Source organism: Ovis aries, chromosome 12, assembly GCF_016772045.2.
Source record: "Ovis aries strain OAR_USU_Benz2616 breed Rambouillet chromosome 12, ARS-UI_Ramb_v3.0, whole genome shotgun sequence".
Classification (NCBI taxonomy): Eukaryota; Metazoa; Chordata; class Mammalia; order Artiodactyla; family Bovidae; genus Ovis; species Ovis aries.
In genome coordinates this window covers 5,967,554-5,993,490 of record NC_056065.1, presented here as the reverse complement: position 1 = coordinate 5,993,490, position 25,937 = coordinate 5,967,554, and the positions used below count along the sequence as shown (strand labels likewise).

At 39.6% G+C, this 25,937-nt stretch overlaps 1 protein-coding gene across 5 annotated transcripts in view; it reads right to left on the bottom strand.

Annotated features, from left to right (window-relative positions):
• Positions 1–25,937, bottom strand: part of KCNT2 (potassium sodium-activated channel subfamily T member 2) — a 445,611-nt gene that overhangs the window by 381,971 nt on the left and 37,703 nt on the right. For 2 of the 5 annotated variants that reach the window (XM_060396308.1, XM_060396309.1), the window contains exon 2: positions 17,056–17,103. The exons of the other annotated variants lie outside the window; for them this stretch is intronic. In XM_060396308.1, the coding sequence (XP_060252291.1) occupies positions 17,056–17,103 (48 nt within the window). The remainder of the gene's footprint in view (positions 1–17,055; positions 17,104–25,937) is intronic. 5 annotated transcript variants of the gene reach the window in all.

The following is a 25,937-nucleotide window of genomic DNA, read 5'->3' as shown; positions in this document are numbered from 1 at the left end:
ATATAAATTTGTTAAACTTGGCAATAAATAAAAAAGGACATATTTCCAATCTGTTGAAATATGTATTTTGTGTCTACACAGAAATTTTAACCCATATATATATATATATATATGTATATATAAAACTCTCTTCCATAAATTAGAAAACCATTCCTCCAATTTTGAGGAAAACATTTATCATGTTTCCTGTATCACACTAGTAACATACTGGATAACAAGCATCATTACTTGCTCATTTCTTGCTGAATTCCAGACTAGATTCTCAGAAGTGGATTTACTTGTTCAAAGAATATCAACATTTCAAGTTTCTTCATAAACTTACCAAGTCATTTTGCAAAAAGTTGTACAAATCTGCATTCCCATTAGGAATGTAATAAAGTTCTATTTTACTATATCCACTTTCATATTATATAATTGAAAAAGCACTGCTAAACATTACATCTAACTTTAATGTGAATTTCTCACCTTATTAGTGATGTAGTTGGTATTTACTTAGATATAATCTTTTCTGCTATTTTTACTTAGTTCTTTATAAAACATCCTCTCCCTAATCCATCTCTGGGTCCAAAAGATCCTCTGGAGTAGGAAATGTAGGCACTATTCCTGCCTGGAAAATTCTATGGACAGAGGAAAATACTAGGCTACAGTCCATGGGATCACAGAGTCAGACATGACTGAGGGACTGAGCACATAGGCTCATATTTAATTCATTCCTGCATGTTTCTGATGTATTGTTTGCCTTTTGTATATGTGAGTGTACGTGTGTGTTTTTATGTATGTGTGTGTATCTTTACGCATGGGTCACTAAATGAAACTGATTATTCTTTTTCTAATGTAGAGGAGGCAGTCATTAAGACCAACCCAAGAAAAAGAAATGCAAAAAGGCAACATGGTTGTCTGAGGAGGCCTTACAAATAGCTGAGAGAAGAAAATAAGCAAAACACAAAGGAGAAAAGGAAAGATATTCTCATTTGAATGCAGAGTTCCAAAGAAGAGCAAGGAGAGATGGGAAAGCCTGACTCAGTGATCAAATTGAAGAAAATGGAGAAAATCACTTGACCATTCAGGTATGAACTAAATCAAATCCCTTATGACTATACAGTGGAAGTAAGAAACAGATTTAAGGGACTAGATCTGATAGAGTGCCTGATGAACTATGGATGGAGGATCGTGACATCATACAGAAAACAGGAATTAAGACAACCCCCAAGAAAAAGAAATGAAAAAGCAAAATGGCTGTCTGAGGAGGCCTTAAAAATAGCTGTAAAAGAAGGGAAGTGAAAAGCAAAGGAGAAAAGAAAAGATACACCCAATGAATGCAGAGTTCCAAAGAATAGCAAGGAGAGATAAGAAAGCCTTCTTCAGCAATCAGAGCAAAGAAATAGACAAAAAAAAAAACTGAATGGGAAAGATTAGAGATCTCTTAAAGAAAATTAGAGATACCAAGGGAAGATTTCATGCAAAGATGGGCTCAATAAAGGAAAGAAATGGTAGGGACCTAACAGAAGCAGAAGATATTAAGAAGAGGTGGCAAGAATACACAGAAGAACTGTACAAAAAAGACCTGCAAGACCCAGATAATCACAATGGTGTGATCACTCACCTAGAGCCAGACATACTGGAATGGGAAGTCAAGTGGACCTTAGGACGCATCAATACAAACAAAGCTAGTGGAGGTGATGGAAAACCAGTTGAGCTATTTCAAATCTTGAAAGATGATGCTGTGAAAGTGCTGCATTCAATATGCCAGCAAATTTGGAAAACTCAGCAGTGGCCACAGGACTGGAAAAGCTCAGTTTTCATTCCAATTTCAAAGAAAGGCAACGCCAAAGAATGCTCAAACTACCACACAATTGCACTCATCTCACATGCTAGTAAAATAATGCTCAAAACTTTCCAAGCCAGGCTTCAGCAATACATGAACTGTGAACTTCCAGATGTTCAAGCTGGTTTTAGAAAAGACAGAGGAACCAGAGATCAAATTGCCAAAATCTGAAAGATCATTGAAAAAGGAAGAGAGTTCCAGAAAAACATCTATTTCTGCTTTATTGACTATGATAAAGCCTTTGACTGTGTGGATCACAATAAACTGTGGAAAATCCTGAAAGAGAAGGGAACACCAGACCACCTGAACTGCCTTTTAAGAAATCTGTGTTCAGGTCATGAAGCAACAGCTAGAACTGGACATGGAACAACAGACTGGTTCCAAATAGGAAAAGGAGTACGTCAAGGCTGTATATTGTCACCCGCTTACTTAACTTACATGCAGAGTACATCATGAGAAATGCTGGGCTGGAAGAAGCACAAGCTGGAATCAAGATTGCCAGGAGAAATATCAATAACCTCAGATATGCACATGACACCCCACTTATGGTAGAAAGTGAAGAAGAACTAAAGAGCCTCTGGATGAAAGTGAAAGAGGAGAGTGAAAAAGTTGGGTGAAAGCTCAACATTCAGAAAACTAAGATCATGGCATCCAGTCCCATCATTTCATGGCAAATGGATAGTGGAAAGAGTGACTGACTTTTCTTCTCTGGGCTCCAAAATCACTGCAGCTGGTAATTGCAGCCATGAAATTAAAAGATGCTTACTCCTTGGAAGGAAAGTTATGACCAACCTAGACAGCATATTGAAAAGCAGAGACATTACTTTGTCAACAAAGGTCCATCTAGTCAAGGCTATGGTTTTTCCAGTAGTCATGTATGGATGTGAGAGTTGGACTATAAAGAAAACTGAACGCTGAAGAATTGATGCTTTAGAACTGTGGTGTTGGAGAAGACTCTTGAGAACCCTTGGACTGCAAGGAGATCCAACCAGCCCATCCTAAAGGAGATCAGTCCTGGGTGTTTGGAGCTGAAACTCCAAAATTTTGACAGAAGCAGAAGATATTAAGAGAATGAGATGGCTGGATGGCATCACTGACTCAATGGAGATGGGTTTGGGTGAACTCCAGGAGTTGGTGATAGACAGGGAAGCCTGGAATGCTGCGGTTCATGGGGTTGCAAAGTGTCGGACATGACTGAGTGACTGAACTGAACTGAACTGAACTGATAGGATGGGAAAGTCTAGAGATCTCTTGAAGAAAATCATAGATACCAAGGGAGTATTTCATGCAAAGACTAGCACAATAAAGGACAGAAATGGTATGGACCAAACAGATATTAAGAAGATGTGGCAAGAACACAGAACTATACAAAAAAGATCTTGGTGACCCAGATAACCACAATGGTGTGATCACTCACCTAGAGCCATATACCCTGAAATGCAAAGTCAAATGGGCCTTAGGAAGCATCACTACAAACAAAGCCAGTGGAGGTGATGGAATCCCAGCTGAGCTATTTCAACTCCTAAAAGACAATGCTGTGAAAGTGCTGCACTCAATATGCCAACAAATTGGAAAACTCAGCAGTGGCCACAGGACTAGAAAAGGTCAGTTTTCATCCCAATCCAAAGAAAGGAAATGCTAAAGAATGCTCAAAAAACCCCACACAATTGCACTCATCTCACATGCTAGCAAAGTAATGTTCAAAATTCTCAAGTCAGGCTTCAACAGTATATGAAGCGTGAACTTCCAGATGTTCAGGCTGGATTTAGAAAAGGCAGAGGAACCAGAATTCAAGGTGCCAACACCCATTGGATCACAGAAAAAGCAAGGGAGTTCCAGAAAAACATTCAGTTATGCTTTATTGACTACGCCGACTGTATAGATCACAACAAACTGTGGAAAATTCTTCAAGAGATGGAAATACCAGACCACCAGACCTGCCTCCTGAGAAATCTGCATGCACGTCAAGAAATGACAATTAGAACCGGACATGAAACAAAGGACTGATTTCAAATTGGGAAAGGAGTACATCAAGGTTGTATATTGTCACCCTGCTTATTTAATTTCTATGCAGATTACATCATGAGAAATGCCAGACTGGATGAAGCACAAGCTGGAATCAAGATTGTCAGGAGAACAATCAATAACCTCAGAAATGCAGATGATAAAACTCTTATGGCAGAAACTGAAGAGGAACTGAAGAACCTTTTGATGAAATTGAAAGACAAGAGTGAAAAAGTTGGCTTAAAGCTCAACATTCAAAAAATGAGGATCATGGCATCCAATCCCATCACTTCATGGCATACAGATGGGGAAACAATGGAAACAGTGACAGCCTTTAATTTCTTCGGCTCCAAAAGCACTGAAGAATGTGACTGCAACCATGAAATTAAAAGACACTTACTCCTTGGAAGAAAAGCTATGACCAACCTAGACAGCATATTAAAAAGTAGAGACATTATTTTGCCAACAAAGGTCCATCTACTCAAGGCTACGGTTTTTCCAGTAGTCACATATGGATGTGAGTTGGCCTATAAAGAAAGCTGAGCACTGAAGAATTGATGCTTTTGAACTGTGGTGTTGGAGAAGACTCTTGAGAGTCCCTTGGGCTGCAAGGAAATCCATCCAGTCCATCCTAAAGGAAATTAGTCCTGAATATCCATTGGAAGGACTGATGCTGAAGCTGAAACTCCAATATACTGGCCACCTGATGCAAAGAAGTGACTCACTGAGAAAGACCCTGATGCTGGGAAAGATTGAGCGCAGGAGGAGAAAGGGATGACAGAGGTTGAGATGGTTGGTTGGCATCACCGACTCGATGGACATGAGTCTGAGTAAGCTCTAGAGTTGGTGATGGACAGGGAAGTCTGGCCTGCTGCAGTTCATGGGGTCACAAAGAGTTGGACACGACTGAGCAACTGAATTGAACCTAACTGAATGAAACCAGTTCTACAGCCTTTTTTAAACCATTATGAAGCTTCAGTTCAGTTCAGTCGCTCAGTCATGTCTGACTCTTTGCGACCCCATGAATTGCAGCACACCAGGTCTCCCTGTCCATCACCAACTTACCTCAAGTTAAATATTTGATAAATATTTAATCATATTCTCTTTTAGTTTTTACTAATTTTTAAAATTTATTTTTAATTGGAGGATAATTTCTTTACAATGTGTTTCTGCTGTACAACAGATTGAATCAGCTCTAATTATACATACGGCATCTCCCTCTTGAGCCTTCCCCCACCCCATCCTACTCCTTTTACTAATTTCTAAATTTTTAATGTTAACTTTTAAATTAATTCCTTTAAAAATATCAGTAAAGAGCTTACTATGCATCAAGAAAACACAGTTTACACTTGGCATAAAGCAAGAGTGAGCAAAATCTGACACAGTGGCAGTGGTCATGCAGCTTAAAATCTGCAAGAGACAGCACTTCGCGAAAAGAAGGACTGAGCTGAGATGTAAAATATCTAACCAAGGCTAAATTTGTTGAGGGGATGGTAAAGCAGAAAAATAATCTTCTGCTAAAGCCATGTGGTGAGAATTCTGATAGAATAAAGGAAAACATAGCTGAACTTGTGCTGAACAGAACATGGAGTCAGAGAAAACTGGAGAGGTAAGGAGACCAGGCAGCAGGAGAAGCCTCTTAAGATTCTGGTCTTTATCCTAAGAAGAATGAAAACACTTCTGGTGTTGTAAAGACAAATACAAATTAAAACTAAGAGGCTTAATTCTCCCTGTTGAAAATAAAGAGATTTCTCCACTCGCCTTTTCCTTTGAGCATTTCCTTTAAAAAAAAAAAAAATCTGTACTTGTAAATACTATGTTCTTTTGAAATCATATAAATCCTTTTGAAAACTAGGTCAGCCTCTGGTGGGCTTTACAGACCTAGGACTGTGTTTCTTTCTCAAGGACCCGGGAGCCATCTCTTTGTGATGTGAACATTAAGGGCGATAGCTCCCCATCTCTCTGTTTCTGTAGTAGGACAGCAGAATCTTCAGGGCTTCAAGTTGAAAAAAATCTTCCTATAATAAAAACCTGGGAGGGGACTTCCCTGGTGGCCCAGTAGTTAAGACTTCACTTTCCAATGTAGCGGGTGTGAGTTCAGTGCCTGATAGGGGAGCTAGATCCCACATGCTTCCCAATCAAAAAAACAATAACATCAAACAGAAGCAATCTTGTAGCAAATAAAGGCTTTAAAAATGGTTCATGTGAAAAAAATCTAATTAAAAAAAAAAAAACAACCTAGGAAGTTTGATTTTCCTCTGGGTAAGGCCATTTAGTTAATACAGATGATCATTCCAATTACCAAGCAAAGTTAAGATGAATGGTAGGTGATAAACGGTGTTGTCAAGTCTTCTTACTCCAGGACTCATTACTGATTATCTTGAGAACATTTAAGTGATGGGTTGCATCCGCTTGGCTGTATCAGAAAATAAAGTTTCTATCTTGCAGATGCCTACTGGGTTGCCCATGTGTCTCACATCCTGGTCTTAGGATTACTTAATGATAGAACTGTTTTCTTTATCTTCTGCCTTCATGGACAGATTTTATGGACCGGATGAAAGCTGAGTTTTTAATTATTATCCCCTAACAGTGTAAAGGGAGGGAAAGTACATTTAGTTTTATATTTCAAAATGACCTATTTGGCTCTAAAGGAGAAAAATAAAATAAAGAAAAGGAAGTCTCACCCAAAGAATAAATAATTCAGGTGAGAAATGGGAAAAGCTTGGAATAAGGTGGGATGGTAAAGAAGAGAAGTGTATATATTCATGGATATCTCACACACAGGAACAATAGGATCTGATAAGGAATAGGATTTAATGGTAAGGCAGCTTCCCTGGTGATTCAGACTGTAAAGAATCTGCCTGCAATGCAGGAGGCCTGGGTTCAAGCCTTGGGTCAGGAAGATCCCCTTAGAAGGGAATGGCAGCTCACTCTAGTATTCTTGCCTGGAAAATTCCATGTACAGAGTAGGCCTGGTGGGCCACACTCCATGGAGTAGCAAAGAGTCAGACAAGATGGAGCAACTAACATGCCACATAATGGTAAGAGGTATCAAGATAAACTAAATTATTTTACGGAAGCATAGATAGTCCAAGAAATATGGCCACAGTGACTTCCCTGGTGGTCCAGTGGTTAAGAATCCATCTTCCAAAGTAAGGGGCATGGATTCACTCCCTGGTTGGGAAACTAAGATCCCAAATGCCATGGAGCAACTAAGCCCACACGTAGCAATTAGAGACGTCTATGGGCTACAGTGAGGAGTCTGCACAGCCATAACAAAATAAATAAATGAAAGAAAGAAATATGGCCACAGATATGTAGCCATTTCCCTTGCCTGGAAAATACTGAATGTGAGCTGACTGAAAAAGGTCAAATGAAAATAATGTTAACCACTGCATGATTTATTTTGAATTATATTTTAGGAAGTAAGGTACTAATTACTTTTTTTTTTTTCTATTCTTCTCAATAGCTAATTACCTCCAGGGCAAATTCTATTTCAGTTTAGTGCCATTAACAAAGTCCTCTCCTGCCAAACACAAACAAATAAAACAAAACCAGGAATCTGAGAACCCACGAAGAATATTATTTCCTTCACACAAAGTATTCCTTCCTTCAATTTAACTAGACTCCACCAGCTAATCTAACACAGAATCTTGGCTTCAAATCCACTTGTGCTCTCTACCTACCATTACTGTTCTTGTTGTTTAATCGCTCAGTTGTGTCTGACTCTTTTCGACCCCATGGACTGCAGGGCACCAGGCTTCCCTGTCCTTCACCATCTTCAGGAGCTTCCTCAAACTCACGTCCATTTAGTCAGTGATGTCATCCAATCATCTCGTTCTTTGGCGTCACCCTTCTCCTTTTGCCTTCAATCTTTCCCAGCATCAGGGTCTTTTCCAATGAGTTGGCTCTTTGCCTCAGGCGCCCAAAGTATTGTAGCTTCAGCTTCAGTATCAGTCCTTCCAATGAATATTCAGGGTTGACTTCCTTTAGGATGGACTGGTTTGATCAAATCCTTTAGAACTGACCAGTGGGTTGATCAAACCATTAGTGTAGAGAACTGATATAAAGTGAAGCATTCCCATAACTGGCTTAATAGAATTGTCACAGATGTGTTACTGAAATCACACATTTCAATAACCCAGGTAGTGTGGGTTACTGCCCTGAAATGCAGTCACTTCAAGACAACGGATCTTGTCATTATCATTTTATGTCAGTAACTGAAAAATGTTTGCCGCCCCCCTCCATCAGAACCTCAATATGAATATTTAGTGAGCTAAATAAAACAGCAATAAGCAGCCAGTGAAGCAAAAGATAATGTGGGTCAACAGATCACTGAAGATCCTTTAGTGACAAGGGGAGTGGGACTGCTAGCGGGAGGTCCAATTTCCTAGGGTACAAACTGTGGAAGAAATGACCTTCCAGAGAGAGAAAAGTAATAAGTAGCAAAGGACACCTTCCCCTGAATAGAGCAGCTTGAGTGATTTCATAGGCAATCTGGCACCAGAATTGGTGGTCTTTTAAATGCTACGTCTTAGACTGTCCTCTTGACTACAAAGAAGGCATGGGGATGCACCGTAACAGTTGTCTGGATGAGACATGACAAGATCAAACGCACTTTTTATAAACAGGAGTATGGCAACCATGTGTCGGCTTCACAGGTAGTGCAGTGGTAAAGAATCTGCCTAACAAGGTAGGAGATGCAGGAGATGCAGGTTCAATCCCTGGGTCAGGAAGATGCCCTGAAGGAGGAAATGTTCACCCACTCCAGTATTCCTACCTGAAAAATCCCATGGACAAAGGAGCCTGGCAGGCTGCAATCCATGGGGTCACAAAGAGTCAGACACGGGTGAGAGACTAAGTACACACGTGGCACCTACGTGCAAGATTCATCAAATGGGATCACATAAGAAACCAATGTCTTAAAAGGCTTATTTCAAGACCAGAAAGAAAGAGAGAAAGAGGTTAAGGCGGTAGAAGTAAGAATGGAAAGAAAGAAAAACTTTATAAAATCTAAATGGAAACTTCGGTATAGTTTCACAATGAATAAGCTATTTTTATGGTTTCATCCCGCTAGTACCAACTGATAAGTAGCTATCTAAAGGATACTTTCTTAATGATGAGAAAGAAATTGTATATCATCACCACAGCTAAAGGAGGTCATGAAGACCACGCAGAGAACTCAATAAGGTACTTCTTGTTAGAAAATATAAGATGTATATAAATGAGTTATGAAGTTAGCATTTTGTTCCATTACAAATATTTTTAAAGCAAGATAAAAATTTTATACATTTTGAATATGTATTTAAAATGTATCAGACAATATTTTGTAGCATCAGTGAATAAATATACATAAGGTCTATAGACAAAAATATACTAAAACACATAAATCAACACACAACACAAAAAACTTCACAGGATTCATATAATATCTCATTAAGAATTAATAATTATTCAATCTACTCAATTAATATAATCAATATACTCAATTGTATTAAGAATTAATCAATATGTTCCTTAAGCAAAAACTTACTGACTGAATCTTAACTAAAATTATTAACAAAATTAAAATGAGTTAACATTTTAATTAACAAAATTAAATATGAATTCCTCAGCGATCAATGCAAAGAAGTTGAGGAAAACAACAGAATCGGAAAGACTAGATAGAGATCTCTTCACGAAAATTAGAGACACCAAGGGAACATTTCATGCAAAGATGGGCTCGATAAAGGACAGAAATGGTATGGACCTAACAGAGCAGAAGATATTAAGAAGAGGTGGCAAGAATACACAGAAGAACTATACACAAAAGATCTTCACGATGCAGATAATCATGATGGTGTGATACCTCACCTAGAGCCAGACATACTGGAATGGGAAGTCAAGTGGGCCTTAGAAAGCATCACTATGAACAAAGCTAGTGGAGGTGATGGAATTCCAGTTGAGTTATTTCAAATCCTGAAAGACGATGCTGTGAAAGTGCTGCATTCAATATGCCAGCAAATTTGGAAAACTCAGCAGTGGTCACAGGACTGGAAAAGGTGACTTTTCATTCCAATCTCAAAGAAAGGCAAAGAAATGCCAAAGAATGCTCAAACTACCGCACAATTGCACTCATCTCACATGCTAGTAAAGTAATGCTCAAAATTCTCCAAGCAAGGCTTCAGCAATACGTGAAGCATGAACTTCCAGATGTTCAAGCTGGTTTTAGAAAAGGTAGAGGAACCAGAGATCAAATGGCCAACATCCGCTGGATCATGGAAAAAGTAAGAGAGTTCCATAAAAACATCTATTTCTGCATCATTGATTTGCCAAAGCCTTTGACTGTGTGGATCACAATAAACTGGAAAATTCTGAAAGAGATGGGCATACCAGACCACCTGACCTGCCTCTTGAGAAACCTATATGCAGGTCAGGAAGCAACAGTTAGAATTGGATATGGAACAACAGACTGGTTCCAAATAGGAAAAGGAGTATGTCAAGGCTGTATATTGTCACCCTGCTTATTTAACTTATATGCAGAGTACATCATGAGAAACGCTGGGCTAGATGAAGCCCGAGCTGGAATCAAGATTGCCGGCAGAAATATCAATAAGCTCAGATATGCAGATGACACCACCCTTTTGGCAGAAAGTGAAGAGGAACTCAAAAGCCTTTTGATGAAAGTGAAAGAGGAGAGTGGCTTAAAGTTGGCTTAAAGCTCAACATTCAGAAAACGAAGATCATGGCATCTGGTCCCATCACTTCATGGGAAATAGATGGGGAATCAGTGGAAACAGTGGCTGATTTTATTTGGGGGGGCTCCAAAATCACTGCAGATGATGACTGCAGCCATGAAATTAAAAGATGCTTACTCCTTGGAAGGAAAGTTATGACCAATCTAGATAGCATATTCAAAAGCAGAGACATTACTTTGCCAACCAAGGTCTGTCTAGTCAAGGCTATGGTTTTTTCAGTGGTCATGTATGGATGCCAGAGTTAGACTGTGAAGAAAGCTGAGCGCCAAAGAATTGATGCTTTTGAACTGTGATGGAGAAGACTCCTGAGAGTCCCGTGGACTGCAAGGAGATCCAACAGTCCATTTTAAAGGAGATTAGTCCTGGGTGTTCATTGAAAGGACTGATGCTAAAGGTGAAACTCCAATACTTTGGCCACCTCATGCGAAGAGTTGACTCATTGGAAAAGACCCTGATGCTGGGAGGGATTAGGGGCAGGAGGAGTAGGGGACAACACAGGATGAGATGGCTGTATGGCATCACCGACTCAATGGACATGAGCCTGAGCAAACTCCAGGAGTTGGTGATGGACAGGGAGGCCTGGCGTGCTGCGATTCATGGGGTCGCAAAGAGTCGGACACGACTGAGTAACTGAACTGAACTGAGAGTAGATCTATCACAAAACAGTTGATTCTACCCAGTTATATTTCTCTTCTCCATGAGTATCAATGTTTTAATTAAGCTACACTCAACTAAGTATCATAGCTGTAACATAACTCACTTTTGCATGCCCTCTTTATGCACTTGGAATGCCTTCTTTTTTAATTTAATTTTTAAATTTTTTAAGTTTATATTGAAGTATAGTTGATTTGCAATGTTGTTATTCATAGTTTCAGGTGTACAGTAAAGAGACTTTTACATATATACATACCTATTCTTTTTCAGTTATTTTCCCATATAAGTTATTACAGAACACTGAGCCGACTAAGGTTCATCTAGTCAAGGCTAAGGTTTATCCAGTAGTCATGTATGGATGTGACAGTTGGACTGTAAAGAAGGCTGAGCGCCGAAGAATTGATGCTATTGAACTGTGGTGTTAGAGACGACTCCTGAGAGTCCCTTGGACTGCAAGGAGATCCAACCAGTCCATTCTGAAGGAGATCAACCCTGGGATTTCTTTGGAAGGAATGATGCTAAAGCTGAAACTCCAGTACTTTGGCCACCTCATGCAAAGAGTTGACTCATTGGAAAAGACTTTGATGCTGGGAGGGATTGGGGGCAGGAGGAGAAGGGGACGACCGAGGATGAGATGGCTGGATGGCATCATTGACTGGATGGACGTGAATCTGAGTGAACTCCGGGAGTTGGTGATGGACAGGGAGGCCTGGGGTGCTGCAATTCATGGGGTCGCAAAGAGTCGTACACGACAGAGTGACTGAACTGAACTGAGTATAGTTCTCTGTGTAATATGGAATGCTTCTTGACAATGTAACCTCCCAGAAATCTCTGTGTCAGTCAAGAGCAAAACTCAAATGCCTCCTCGCCCCCGAAATCTAATCTTGAGATAGCACTGCTTGTACAGCTCTGCAGGATGAGATTGCCTCTCTAATGCTTTTGGCATAAATCTAGAACTTTCTCAAGTTTTTCTACAATCTTTAAAAAGAGGACTGATAGTTGAGTCTTCTGAGTCACCACTAAGTGAGAGCCGATGGATTCCAGGGAAGGGAGAGTTTGCAACCCTGTAAGGACGTATCTTCTTGTGCCAGGGCTATGGCAGTGTGCCCACCAGGTCCAGGTCTGAGAACCTGAGGAATCTCTTGTGTGATGGCTTCTACCTTACCCCTGAAGTGGGGACACTAGGCTTTCTGTGAAGGAAGAGAGGAAGGCAGTGATGAAGGACTCCTGAGGGAAGCGGAGACCCTCTCAGCTGCCTGTGTGGAAATGGGACATCAGGGGTCAACAGTGATATCTCCACACCTCCACCCCAGTACTTGAGTCTTCCTCCACCCAGGACATTGATCTCATTTAGGAAAACTTGCTGCCTTGAGCCTGGATTCCAGTTTATCATGATTTTCTTCAGCAGTTCTAATATTTGAGCATTAAAGACATTGCCTCTCAAAACAAAAACCAACCACCCCAAAACTTGCACTAATCACAGGAGCAAATGCTGTAAATGTTGGCTGAATGAAGGCTGGAAAGACCCTATGCTAGGAACGTAAAGAGAGAGTTTGGGTTCAAAAAGCTCCCAGCATGTAGAGTCAGATCTACTGATGTGCTCCCTTGTGATAACTGCCTATCCTTTTAAAAGAATGATAACCCAGAGCAAGGGATGGGGCAGAAATCATTGAGCAGATTAAGAAGTTAAGCATAAAACAAAATTCCTACCATTAATACAGAAATTAATTTTAGGATTTCAACAGAAGGATGGGAACACAAATAAATCACTGCTATTATCATTTCATTCCTAATGAGTTTCCATCCTTTTGTTGAAACCCTAAAATTAATTTCTATTTCCTCTTAGTTTTTCTGGCTTATATTTATGCTTAGCTTCTTAATCTACTGAAATACTGGTAAGCTGATCTGATGTTTTATCATTGTTGTTCAGTCACTAAGTCGTGTCTGACCCTTTCCGACGCCATAGACTGCAGTACGCCAGGCTTCTCTGTCCTTCACTCTCTCCCAGAGTTTGCTCAAACTCATGTCCACTGAGTCAGTGATGCCATCCAACCATCTCATCCTCTCCCCTTCTTCTCCTGCCCTCAATCTTTCCCAGGATTAGAATCTTTTCCAATGAGTTGGTTCTCTGCATTAGGCAGCCAAAGTATTGGATCTGATATTTAGAATCAACTATATCTCTAAACTTCTTTCTTTACAACTGATGACTTCTGAGGACAGAATATATTCTTATATTATCTTCCTATCATTTCGGACTATCTAAACTGTTTCAATGATCTCTACAACTACTGTGAATGAACATTCAGTAATATCTGTCTCTACTTTTTTTCCAAAATGACCTCTTTAAGTCTCAACATTTATTTTTCTGCTTATCTTGATGGTGATAAGTTGATTTTTCAATAAATGATACATTTAAAATTTTACTGGAACTGTAATAAAGCTATAAACGTATCTGATACTTGGTGACTTCCTTAGGATAAAGCTATACCCTTACATTTGGTTATATATCTATTTATATACCCCAATGAGATTTTACAGTTTTCTTCAGGATCATGTGGAACAATGTACTGCGAGGGCTATTTATGGAGAAACATTACTGAAGGAGTTTAGACTTCTAGAGAGACCCAAAGAGCCCCTGAAATCATAATGAAGTTAATTCAAAAGGATAACAACAGGGGCAAATACTGGCTGCCCAGAGGGAAGGAAAAGAATGGCACACCTGGGGCTACAGATGTAGCCCTATTCAAACTTGAGCAACTGGAGTTTGTGTTCAACGGCATTGGCTAGACTAGGGAGAAAATTTAGACTGCTATTGCCTACACTGTGAGAGACATGTTAAAAATAAAGTCTTGCTTTTGTTTTGATTACAGGGCAAAATGGACAATCTGGGCAGGGGAGAGGGGAAGATGGGAAAGGCAGGAGGAAGTCTACAGCCAAGCTGATGGTTTCCAAAGCCACTCAAGGACTCCCAGGGTCTCGTGCTCATGCAGGGAGAGTTCTGACTCAGCAGGACTCCAGGGTCCAGGACATATGGACTGGAACAGAAAAAGCCCTTTGAGAAAAAGGATTTCGTGTAATAGGGGGCTAGAAGTTCAAAAACAATGCTTCAGTCTGCTAAAACCAGAATAAAAATAGAGAGGGTAGAATGCAGTTAACTGTGAAAGGAAGAATCTTCTTTTGAGGAACTGCTAGAATATGATTCTTCTTCTTGTTAAAACCCTGTTAAATGTTTGTGTTGGCAGATTTTTAAGGTTTTTTTATTCCATAATTTTGATGGGGCCTGAATAAACCAGACTGTAAGACAATCAGGACTTCCCTGGTGGTCCAGTGGTTAAGACTCCATGCTCCCACTGCAAGAGGCTTGGGCTCCATTTCTGGTTCAGGAAGATCCCACAGAGTGGCCAAACAAATTAAAAAATAAAAACAATCAGATGAACTTTTTCATAATATAAACAAAGCACATATGTATACCTACAGCTGATTGATGTTGATATTATGGCAGAAACTGACACAATATTGTACAGCAATTATCCTCCAATTAAAAATAAAGTTAAATTTTAAAAAAAGGGAAAGGAATCAATCTTTGCTGAGTTGGAGGCTTCCTAGTTGGGGGCACCTCCTTTCAACACTTTCACACACCATATTGGTGTCACGCTCTTACTCAACAGCAAGCCAACAGGAAAGTTTTGAGTTCTGAGTAGAGAATACCACTTGCAGTAGTATTCTCAAAGGAAAAAAAAAAAAACATTCTTCATGTCTTATAAGCTGGCAGATGCAAGGGTACGCAAACTGTCTGTGGTAGATGAAGGTGCTATAAAGAATATGTGTCAAGCTCTCACAGGAAGAACAAAACAGGGCCACCTAGGATTGTGAAGCAAAAATAAATCTTCCTTGAATGAGTAACTACTGTCCTCTTCAGAAAGATTCCGGCTTGCTACTGGATCTTGGTGAAGATAAAATGTCTGACCATTCAACAACAGAGCGTTCATCTTGAAGGTGTCCCATAAAAAACTGGTTGCATCTCATCCATAAAACTAAGCAGTCATCATTTCCTCTAAAGGAAGAGCCCAGAGGGCAAACGTCAGTTATAGGAGCAGACAGCTCAGCCGCCTAGCCTGTTCCCGCCACACTGCTCTGACATGGTCCCATACGACTGAACTCCTATATTAATTTGTCTTCCCCTCTCCTTTCCCTGTCCCAAGAAGAAAGAAATCTCTGCTAATTTTATTCACCTATACAACCTCAGGGTTTCCCTGGTGGCTCAATGGCAAAGAATCCTCCTGCCAAACAGGAGACTCAAGTTCAATCCCTGGTTCAAGAAGATCCCCTGGAGAAATTGCAACCTACCCCAGTATTGTTGCCTGAGAAAACCCATGGACAGAGAAGCCTGGTGGGCTACAGTCTGTCGGGTCACAAAGAGGCAAATGCAACTTAGCAGCTAAACAACAACAATCCCAACACTTCAACTGGTAAAAGGATATGCTCAGCACATATTTATTGAAATAATAAGTGCTTCAAGATGAGATGTTTTCACAGAGATGGATAGGATGTGCTATTAAACAGAAAAAGGTAGAAATCAGCTCAACTGCAGAAAATGTTTATAGATCCATTTACAGTCCCTCTTGGAAGAATTTGGGCAACATGGGAAAAGACTTGAAAAATTCCCCAGATTCAAGCTATTAACTCTAGAGGAGAAAGGATGTGAGGGTATGTGGCTACCTTTGGGGAACATCCCAGAATAAGTAGCACTGGGACTCAGACAGAAAGTTGAAAGAAATATAGAAATGAATAAAATAAGCCCCTTGACATAGAATTTTTGGTCCTCAAGAGACTAGAGTTAAGATAGTTTTTCAGCACAAGTCAAAATGTCCTCAAAAGAGATCTGTTTCTGGTTATTAACCATGATGATAAATTTGCCTCCATCATAAAATTCTCATCTATAAACAAGATAATTATGATCAACAGGTCAATCACACCCCAATGCCTAGCAAATAAAAGTCCCAATAGTGCAAATCTAGAAGGCATAGGTCTACAGAGACCCACATTTCCACAGATACAATAAATTTCATTATTGCCCCAGAGATGCAGACATTTCTTTCCATGGAAAGGGTCCAAATTAGTTCAGAATGAGGTGTGTTTATGGAGGGCAGATGCAAGTTCTTGGGATTTCATGTAACAGAAATGTCAATTATTTTGTTTTAGTCATAGAAATAATGTGTATTTGGGGGAATGCATATCCATGTTATAGGTCTGACCCTGATTATGTGAACGTTGCAGATGTTAAAACTTGCCTAAAGAAGATTTTAAAGAAAGAGAAAAGCAAAAATGCATATTAACACATGTGTGTGGAATCTAGAAAAATGGTACAGATGAGCCTAGTTCCAGGGCAGTAACAGGGATGCAGACATAGAGAATGGACATTCACGGTGCGGGTGGGGTTGGGTGAACTGGGAGATTGAGATTGACGTATATAAACTACGAAGTGCAAAACAGAAAGCTAGTGGGAAGGTGCTTTATATCACAGGGAGCTCAGCTCAGTGCTCTAAACTGATCTAAAGGAGTGAGATGGGGGCGTGGGAGGGAGGTCCAAGAAGGAAGGAATATATGTACAGATACAGCTTATTCACTTCATTGTACAGTAGAGACTAACACAACACTGTAAAGAAACTATACTCGAAATTTTAAAAAAAGGAAAGCAAGAGAGAGAGAGAAAGAAGTGGGACCTGAGAGGTAATGTGTTTCAACATATTTCAACACTATGAATGAAACCATCCAATTGACATCACAGGCTCAGATCCTGTAGACAGAGGCTAACGAGCTTTAAAAAGTACTCACCTTTTAATCTCTTTCTCTGGTGAACTAGCAAATGACAACAAATCTTGACTGTAAAAAAAAGAGAGTATCAGTTCAGTTCAGTCACTCAGTCATGTCCAGTTCTTTGTGACCCCATGAATCACAGCACACCAGGCCTCCTTGTCCATCACCAACTCCCGGAGTCCACCCAAACCCATGTCCATTGAGTCGATGATGCCATCCAACCATCTCATCCTCTGTGTCCCCTTCTCCTCCTGCCCTCAATCCTTCCCAGCATCAGGGTCTTTTCCAATGAGTTAGCTCTTTGCATCAGGTGGCCAAAATATTGGAGTTTCAGCTTCAACATCAGTCCTTCCAACGAATACCCAGGACTGATCTCCTTTAAAATGGACTGGTTGGATCTCCTTGCAGTCCAAGGGACTCTCAAGAGTCTTCTCCAACATCACAGTTCAAATGCATCAACTCTTCAGCGCTCAGCTTCCTTTATAGTCCAACTCTCACATCCAGACATGACTACTGGAAAAACCATAGCCTTGACTAGACAGACCTTTGTTGGTAAAGTAATGTCTCTGCTTTTCAATATGCTGTCTAGGTTGATCATAACTTTCCTTATGGTAGTGACTTATTTTGATAGTTTAATCAACCTCTGCAAAAATTAAGCCTTGCAACTTCAAATTTTAGATGATACAAAGATCCACTAGGGACTTGGGACTTATCCCAGTGCAGCGAAAACTCTGCCTGACACACAATCCTCCAGATCTAGAATAGCCAAACGTGGGTGGTAGAAGTTGGTGTGATGACCTAGTGACTGGGCAGGTGAATGAGGATGTCTGCCAGCATCTATAAAGAAGCCAGATCTTAATCTTGGCCTTCTAGAACATAGAGTGAAAGAGAGCCATGAAGTGAATCAGAGAAGGCTGAGGAAGTATCAAAGTGAAAAAATATATATGTTTTGTCACCTTGTCAGCAAATGTGAGTCACCATTACCAATTTGGGTGTGATAATCTGTAAGTCACCATTGTTGTTGCAAGAAAATGCTTTCTAAATTAGTGAACGTCGCTCAGTCATGTCTGACACTTTGCAACCCCATGGACTGCCAGGTTCCTCTGTCCAAGGAATTCTCCGGGCTAGAATACTGGAGTGGGTAGCTGTTCCCTTCTCCAGGGGATCCTCCTAACCCAGGGATTTAACTCAGGTCTCCTGCATTGCAGGTGAATTCTTTACCATCTGAGCTACCAGGAAGGGTGGATATTATCATTAAAAAGCTATTTTATTTTATTGAGACCACAATGCATGTGGATAGATCAATAAAGGCTTTCAAGAAAAGCAGATGATAAAGGAAATTTCCTGAGATGCTGGAAAGCCAGGCACTTTATAGAACGAAGTAACACATGGGACTTTGATCTCCTTACAGTCCAAGGGAATCTCGACAGTCTTCTTCAGCACCACAATTCAAAAGTGTCAGTTCTTCAGTGCTCAGCCTTCTTTATGGTCCAGTTCTCACATTCATTCATGACTACTGGAAAAACCACAGCTTTGACTATATGGACTTTGATCAGCAAAGTGATGTCTCTATTTTTCAATATGCTGTCTAAGTTTATCACAGCTTTCCATCAAAGCAAGTGCCTTTTAATTACATGGCTGCAGTGATTTTGGAGCCAGAGAAAATAAAATCTATCACTCTTTCCACTCTTCCCCCTTCTATTTGACCAAAATCACATGGGAACCATAACAAACAAGTTGCTGCAAAGATTTTAGGAGCAAGAAGGTCTAGCACGTGATTTTCAATTGTTTCTGGATGCATGCTGACTGTTTTTGCTTCTCAGAAAACTTTAGGCATAAGCTCTACTCCAAATAAATGAGGCTATAAATGGAAAGGGGCTCTAAGTGTCTCAGGTTTAGACAGATGCTAGAATAAAATAAAAGAACACATGTACATCAGAATGGAAAAATTCTCCAGGATGTTTTAACCACAGCAGGCCTTTCCTTTTCAGAATTTTTGAACGAGTGTGGGTTTTTAACTTACAGAAGGCACACAATGGATATCTGACCAAATCTTCTCATTCAAGGGATAGGAAACAACTGTCACAGAGACCTGGTCCATCACATTTAACTTTAAAGAAATGCCTTAACTTTCTTCATGGAAAATGCAACACTTGGGGCTAATGTTAAGTTTAAGAATAAGATAAAGATGAGAGCGGAAGAATTCTGAGACATAGATTTAAAATTCTAGGAAAGTACACAATATAATTCCTAAACATACACGTGTGTTTAATCACTTCATGGCTTACTTAGATTGAAAATCCATTATACGTTTTGTGGTTGGAATGAGCAGAAACAGTGATGTAGAGTTGGTTATACATCTAGTACTACATTCCATTGCTTAATTGTCTTTTTTAAAGAGTTACCCAGGGACAATCTTGATTTCTAATCAGACCAGGTAAAAATTATCTTATATTGAGTCACTCTATAGGACTCAAAATCAGATTGAAGATGTGATACATAATACTAATATTTATTTTCCTCCAGCTGTTTATCCAGTAAGCTTCAAAGTGTTTTGAACAATAAATAATTTATGACTAGAAAAAAAAAGGGGGGGGAGGGAGGGAGAGAGAAGAGGAAAGAGAAAAGGGAGGGAGGAGCATCTGAATGTGCTAATACATAGAAAACTGGCTAAAATATTCATAAGATTCACTCATTTTATGTCTAACAATTTGAAGTGCTAATGGAGGAGATGTGAAAACTGTTTTCCCCTGGAGGAATCTATTGTGTTTATGTTTATCACTACCTTTTTTTTAAGTCTTGCATCTTGGGATGATATAAATTCACAGAAGGGCGAAGAAATGTTCAGAGATGTTCTGTGCACCAATGTTAACAGATGACATAACTATAGCACAATACTAATACCAGAAAAAATTGAAATTGATGCAGTTCAAAGAGCTTACTCAGATTTTCATCAGTTATAAATGCACTCACTGATATGTGTGTGTAGCCCTGCGAAACTTTTTCATACCTGTAGCTTCATAGAACTACCACCACAATCAAGATATTTAATTTCATCACCACAAGATGCCCTTCTGCTTACAGCCGCACCACCAACCGCCATCACTAACACCTCGCCACCACTAACTGGTTTTGCATCTCTATAACCATATTATTTCATGGATGCTAAATACATGTAATCATGTAGGATATATTCTTTTGAGGTTCACTTTTGGTTCCTTCAGCGTAATTTCTTTGAGGTTCATACAAGTTGTTGAATTTATGTCATTTTTCCTTTTTATTGCTGAACCAGTATTCCATGAATACTAGTCATGTATGGATCTGAGAACTGGACCATAAAGAAGGCTAACTGCCAAAGAATCAATGCTTGTGAAACATGATGCTAGAGAAGATTCTTGAGAGTTCCTTGGACTGCAATGAGATCAAGCCAGTCAATCCTAAAGGAAATCAATCCTGAATATTCATTGGAAGGACTGATGCTGAAGCTGAAACTCCAGTACTCTGGCCACCTGATGCGAAGAGCTGACTCACTGGAAAAGACCCTCATGCTGGGAAAGACTGAAGGCAAAAGGAGAAGAGGGCAACAGAACATGACATGGTCAGATAGCATCACTGACTCAATGGACGTGACTCTGAGCAAACACCAGGAGATACTGAAGGACAGAGAAGCCTGGCATGCTGCAGACCACTTAGCAACTGAACAACAAATATTCCACATCATGAATGCTGTTGTTGTTTAGTTGCTAATTGGCTTTCAACTCTTTGCAACCCCTTGGACTGTAGCCTGCCAGAATCCTCTCTCCATGGATTTCCCAGGCAAGAATACTGGAGTGGGTTGCCATTTCCTACTCCAAGGGATCTTCCAGACCCATGGAAGGAACCCACGTTTCCTGCATTGGCAGGTGGATTCTTTACCACTGAGCCACTTGGGAAGCCCAGTATGAATGTACCATTGTTATATATAACTAGGGATTGGCTGCTATGAACATCAGTGTACAAGTTTCTGCATGAAACAGTGCCTTAGACTTAAACTGTTGGCTCAAACTGGTGGCTCAGACAGTAAAGAATCTGTCTATAAGGAGACCCTGGGTTCGATCGTTGGGTTGGGAAGCTCCCCTAGAGAAGAAAATGGCTTCCCACCCAGTATTCTTGCCTGGGAAATACCATGGACAGAAAAGCCTGGTGGGCTATAGTGCAAGGGTCGCAAAGAGTTGGACATGACTGAGCAACTAAGACGTTCACTTTTCACAAGGTAAATCTATTTTCACTTTTTAAAGGAACTGCAAACAGTTTTCCATAGTGGCTGTATTATTTTACATTTCCACCAGCAATATATGAGTGATCCAGTTTTCTGATCCAGCCGTGCCAGCATTTGAGGGCAAGGAACACTGTTTTTTGCTTTTCATTCTGAGAGCTGTGTAGCATAAACACCTGGTGCTCTTAATATACATTTATCTAATAGCTAACAATAGTGAGCATCTTTTTATACACTTACCTGCTGTTTGTATATATTCCTTGGTGAACTATCTATGCATATCTTTTGCTCATTTCCTAAATGATTTTTTTTTGCTTCTTTTTCAATGCTGAGTTTTAAGAGTTCTCCATCTATTCTAGATACACATCCATTGTTGAAATGTGGGTTGCAAATATTTTCTCCCAATTTATAATCTGTCACTTCATCCTCCCTAGAGTGGGAACAAAAGCTTTGAAGTTTTGATGAAGCACAATTTGGGAGAGGGATAGTTTTTAGTGTTGGTCTAAGAACTATTTGCCTATTCTACATGCCAAAGATTCTGTCCTGTGTCTTTTCCTAGCAGTGTTATTTAATGTTCTACATTTAATTCCATGAACTATTTTCAGTTGCTTTGTGTTAGGTGTGAGGCTTAGGTCCAAGTTCATTTTTTAGCTACAGAGGTCCAATTGCTCAAGCAGTATTTATTGAAAAGGCCATTCTTCCTTCCTTGCACTGCTTTTGCTCTTTTGTAAAAAAATTAATTGGACATACTTGTGTGGGTGCACTTCTGGCTTCTTTATTCAGTCCTGTAACAATCTGTGCCTCCCCTTCCCCGGACCCACAGCATCTTGAATAGTGAGTGTAACTCTTAACACTCAGAAGGCTGATTATTCCCATATTATTATTCCTCCCACAAATCTGTTTTGGCTATTCTGGAGACTTTGCCTTCCTATAAATTTTGGAATAAATGCATCTATGTCTCCAAAAATACCTTGGTGAAATAATGATAGAAATTGCCTCAACCAAACAGATCCATTTAGGGAGAAATGACATCTTTACTACGTTCAATCTTCTGATCTGTTAACATGGGAACTGTTTCTTGAACCCCATTATTTCAAGTTCATTTTTTTAACAGGACAATGACTCCTTTGTGAAGCATGAAGGGGGAAGTGTCATTTTGAGTATCACAAAATTAAGCCAGTGGTCTTAGTAATTTTCTATTATTTACTCCAATTTAATATATTGACAAATTGTGTGGCAGTGGTTTAGTTGCTCAGTCATGTCTGACTCTTTATAACCCCACGGACTGTAGCCTGTCAGGTTTCTCTGTCCATGGGATTTCCCAGGCAAGAATGCTAGAGTGGGTTGCCACTTTCTTCTCCAGGGGATCTTCTTGACCCAGGGATCTAACCTGGGTCTCCTGCATAGGAAGCTGATTCTTTGCCAACTGAACCACCAAGGAAGTCCTTGACAAGCTTACCTTGGTCTAAATAACTTCCTTTACGTGCACACTTTACCACAATATTTATCATAATTTCAGTTGCTAAAATACATGTTAATCCCACCTGAGAGGGCTAGGGACTGTATCTATAACCACTGTGTCCACAGTCCTGTCTTGACTATATTCCCATCATGAAAACAGCACTGTTCAATGAAGGGGTGAAACCATTCTTTAATCAACGATGGACTAGCTGTAAGTACTTACTTCAGAGTTTTAAAGGCCTGGGGCTTCTGAATTTTTGAGGACTAGGAATGCTCTCCCCTCAGAAGCTCCTAGCTATTTTGTGTTGTTTTGCTGTATACCATATTTCTAGTGCTAACATATATAATACAGTATCAAACCATATATATACATGCACCTCCATACATACTCTTACCAGGACAAAGAATTACCCATTAAAATCTCAAAATGCAATGACATAGGTAGTCAATTTGCTTTTATCTCTAAGAAATAGTTCATTGACTGTAAAGAACTTTCCCAACAGGAATTTGAACCAGAAATTATATCCATTTTGCATACATCTCATGTCACAGACAAACTTCATCATCCAAATCTTCTCTAAAGCAAAGGCAACACCCCCTGCAGAGAAGAAAGATCTAAAACTGGATTCCCAGCAGGTCACGTCCTGGTTTAAAATTATTCAGTTGACTCCCTCGTCTATCACAGTCAGAAAAGTCTAGAAACCCCAGCGAGGCATGGGGTGGTTATGTGACCAGAAACCGCTCCACCTTTCCGATGTTATGTCCTGACAGTCTCTGGCATCTGGCCTACTGTCCCTTATGTTCCCGTGCTCCCTCGTGGTTCTGCCTCTTTGCACATTTCACTCCTCCTGCAGGTTCCTACCACACTGACCTGCTCAAGGGCTCACTGAAGCATATCCTCCCTGCTCCTTCCTTCCATTGTGCTCTCAAGACACCTATAACTTGAGCACTCCTTGCCACCTGGCACTCTTACTTACTTTTCCAGCTACCATAAATGCCTTAATAGCATGACCTGATTCGGAACAGTGCCTGACACACAAGGCACTTGAAATTTCTTAAGCAAGAAAGAAGTGGATTGAGATTTCTAAGATAAAGAAAAATCACCTAAGTACACAAAATTGGGTCGTGATAGAATAGTAAAGTAGAGTGTGCCTAGGTTTGAATCCCAGCTCTATCACAGCTGCATGGTTCTGAAAAAACCATTTAGCTTTATTGAGAATCAATTATTAATAATAGTTTTATTATTTAATCTGGAGAAAAGAGAAAATAATACCTAACTTTTATTTTATGAAATACAGCATAAGTGGAATAAATGAAGGTTCCTATGAAGCATAAGTGGGCTAAACATGCAAAGCATCCCATCAAGAAACGCAAACATGGGAATTACTTGGCAATCCAGTGGTTAGGACTCCATTCTCTCACTGCCAAGGATCTGGGTTCAATCCATGGTCAGGGAACCAAGATCCCGCAATCCATGCTGTGTGGCCAAAAATGAAAAAGAAAAGAAAAAAAAAAGAAGAAGAAGAAAGAAAGGCAAACAAACGAAATTTTGTATTTTATATTAATTAATTTAGAAGTCTATTTCTACATACCAAATAATCTATACATTTGTAAAGAATTTTAAATTACCAATCACTTTCAAATATATCATCTAATGTGATTCTCACAACAATCCTATGAGAGTGAAAGCTTTGTTTTGTTTTAGGAAGGAAGAGCTTAGGGTCACAATTGTCCAATAACTCTCCAGGAAACAGGTGCTACAGAAAAGGGCAAAATTGGGGATCTGGATTCTCTCTCTTACATTTCATTATTCTCTCTACTCTCCAACAAAACTCTTGTTTCATCACAAAGATATCGCACACAAGCCTAAAGTGGAATAACACGTAAAAACAAATTTGCAAATTGTTTCTCCAAAAGAAATATCTTCTTAGTGAGGTCTTAATCATTATATACTTGTTAAGAGGGATCAAAAAGGTTTGTTAAGATATAAAGAGATATACTTGACTTATTTTTAAAATTATGGTGAATATAACTTAATTTTAGAGATATTCCCTATATAAATTATGTACAACTTTTTGCATTATTTGACAACTAAGGAATGTTGGAAAGAAAAAAAAAATCATACACTGGGAAAAAGTTTTTCTTTTCTTCTAAAAAACTAACATCAGGTAGAGAAGAGCTTAAAATTTTCCATATGTGTCTCCCAGAATTTTCTCCTAGAATTTTCAATAAATAACATGATGCCACTGTTTAATAATTTCAAACAAAATTCAAGGCTCATAATCAATTGATGGCATTTTCTACATTAAATAAATTGCACTGTGTCCATTTGGGGAAGAACTCATCTAAGGCACCTTTCAAAATCATTAAGTTAGAATGGAGAGAATTTTAGAAGTGGAAATTTGCTCTTTTCCCAGAGGGAACAGTGAGGTAAAGGTATTAATGAATCAATAAAAGAGAGATTTTCAAAGATATTGTTTTGAATAACTAACAATTGGCAGATACTGTTTTAAATAACTAATAATGACTGGCAGATATCCATATACGATTATTGCCACTTTCTTCAATACTAACTTTATTTTTATTGTTTTTCCCATCCTGAACCTCCCTCCAACCTCCCTCCCCACCCTATCCCTCTGGGTTGTCCCCGAGCACAGGCTTTAGGTGCCCTGCTTCGTGCATCAAACTTGCACTGGTCATCTATTTTACATATGGTAATGTACATGTTTCAATCCTATTCTCTCAAATCATCCCACCCTCGCCTTCTCCCACTGAGTCCAGAAGTCTGTTCTTTACATCTGTATCTCCTTGGCTGCCCTGCATGTAGGATCGTCAGTACTATCTTTCTAAATTATATATATATGTTAATATACAGTATTTGCCTTTCTCTTTCTGACTTACTTCACTTATAATAGGTTCCAGATTCATCTACCTCATCAGAACTGACTCAAATGCATTCCTCTTTATAGCTGAGCAATACTCCATTGTGTCCATGTACCACAACTTCCTTATCTACTCATCTGCCAGTGGACCTTTAGGTTGCTTCCGTGTCCTAGTTACTGAGTGGATTGTGCTGCAGTGAACATTGGGGTTCATATGTCTCTTCCAGTTCTGGTTTGCTCAGGGTGTATGCCCAGCAGTGGGATTGCTGGGTTGAATGGCAGTCCTATTCCCAGTTTTTTAA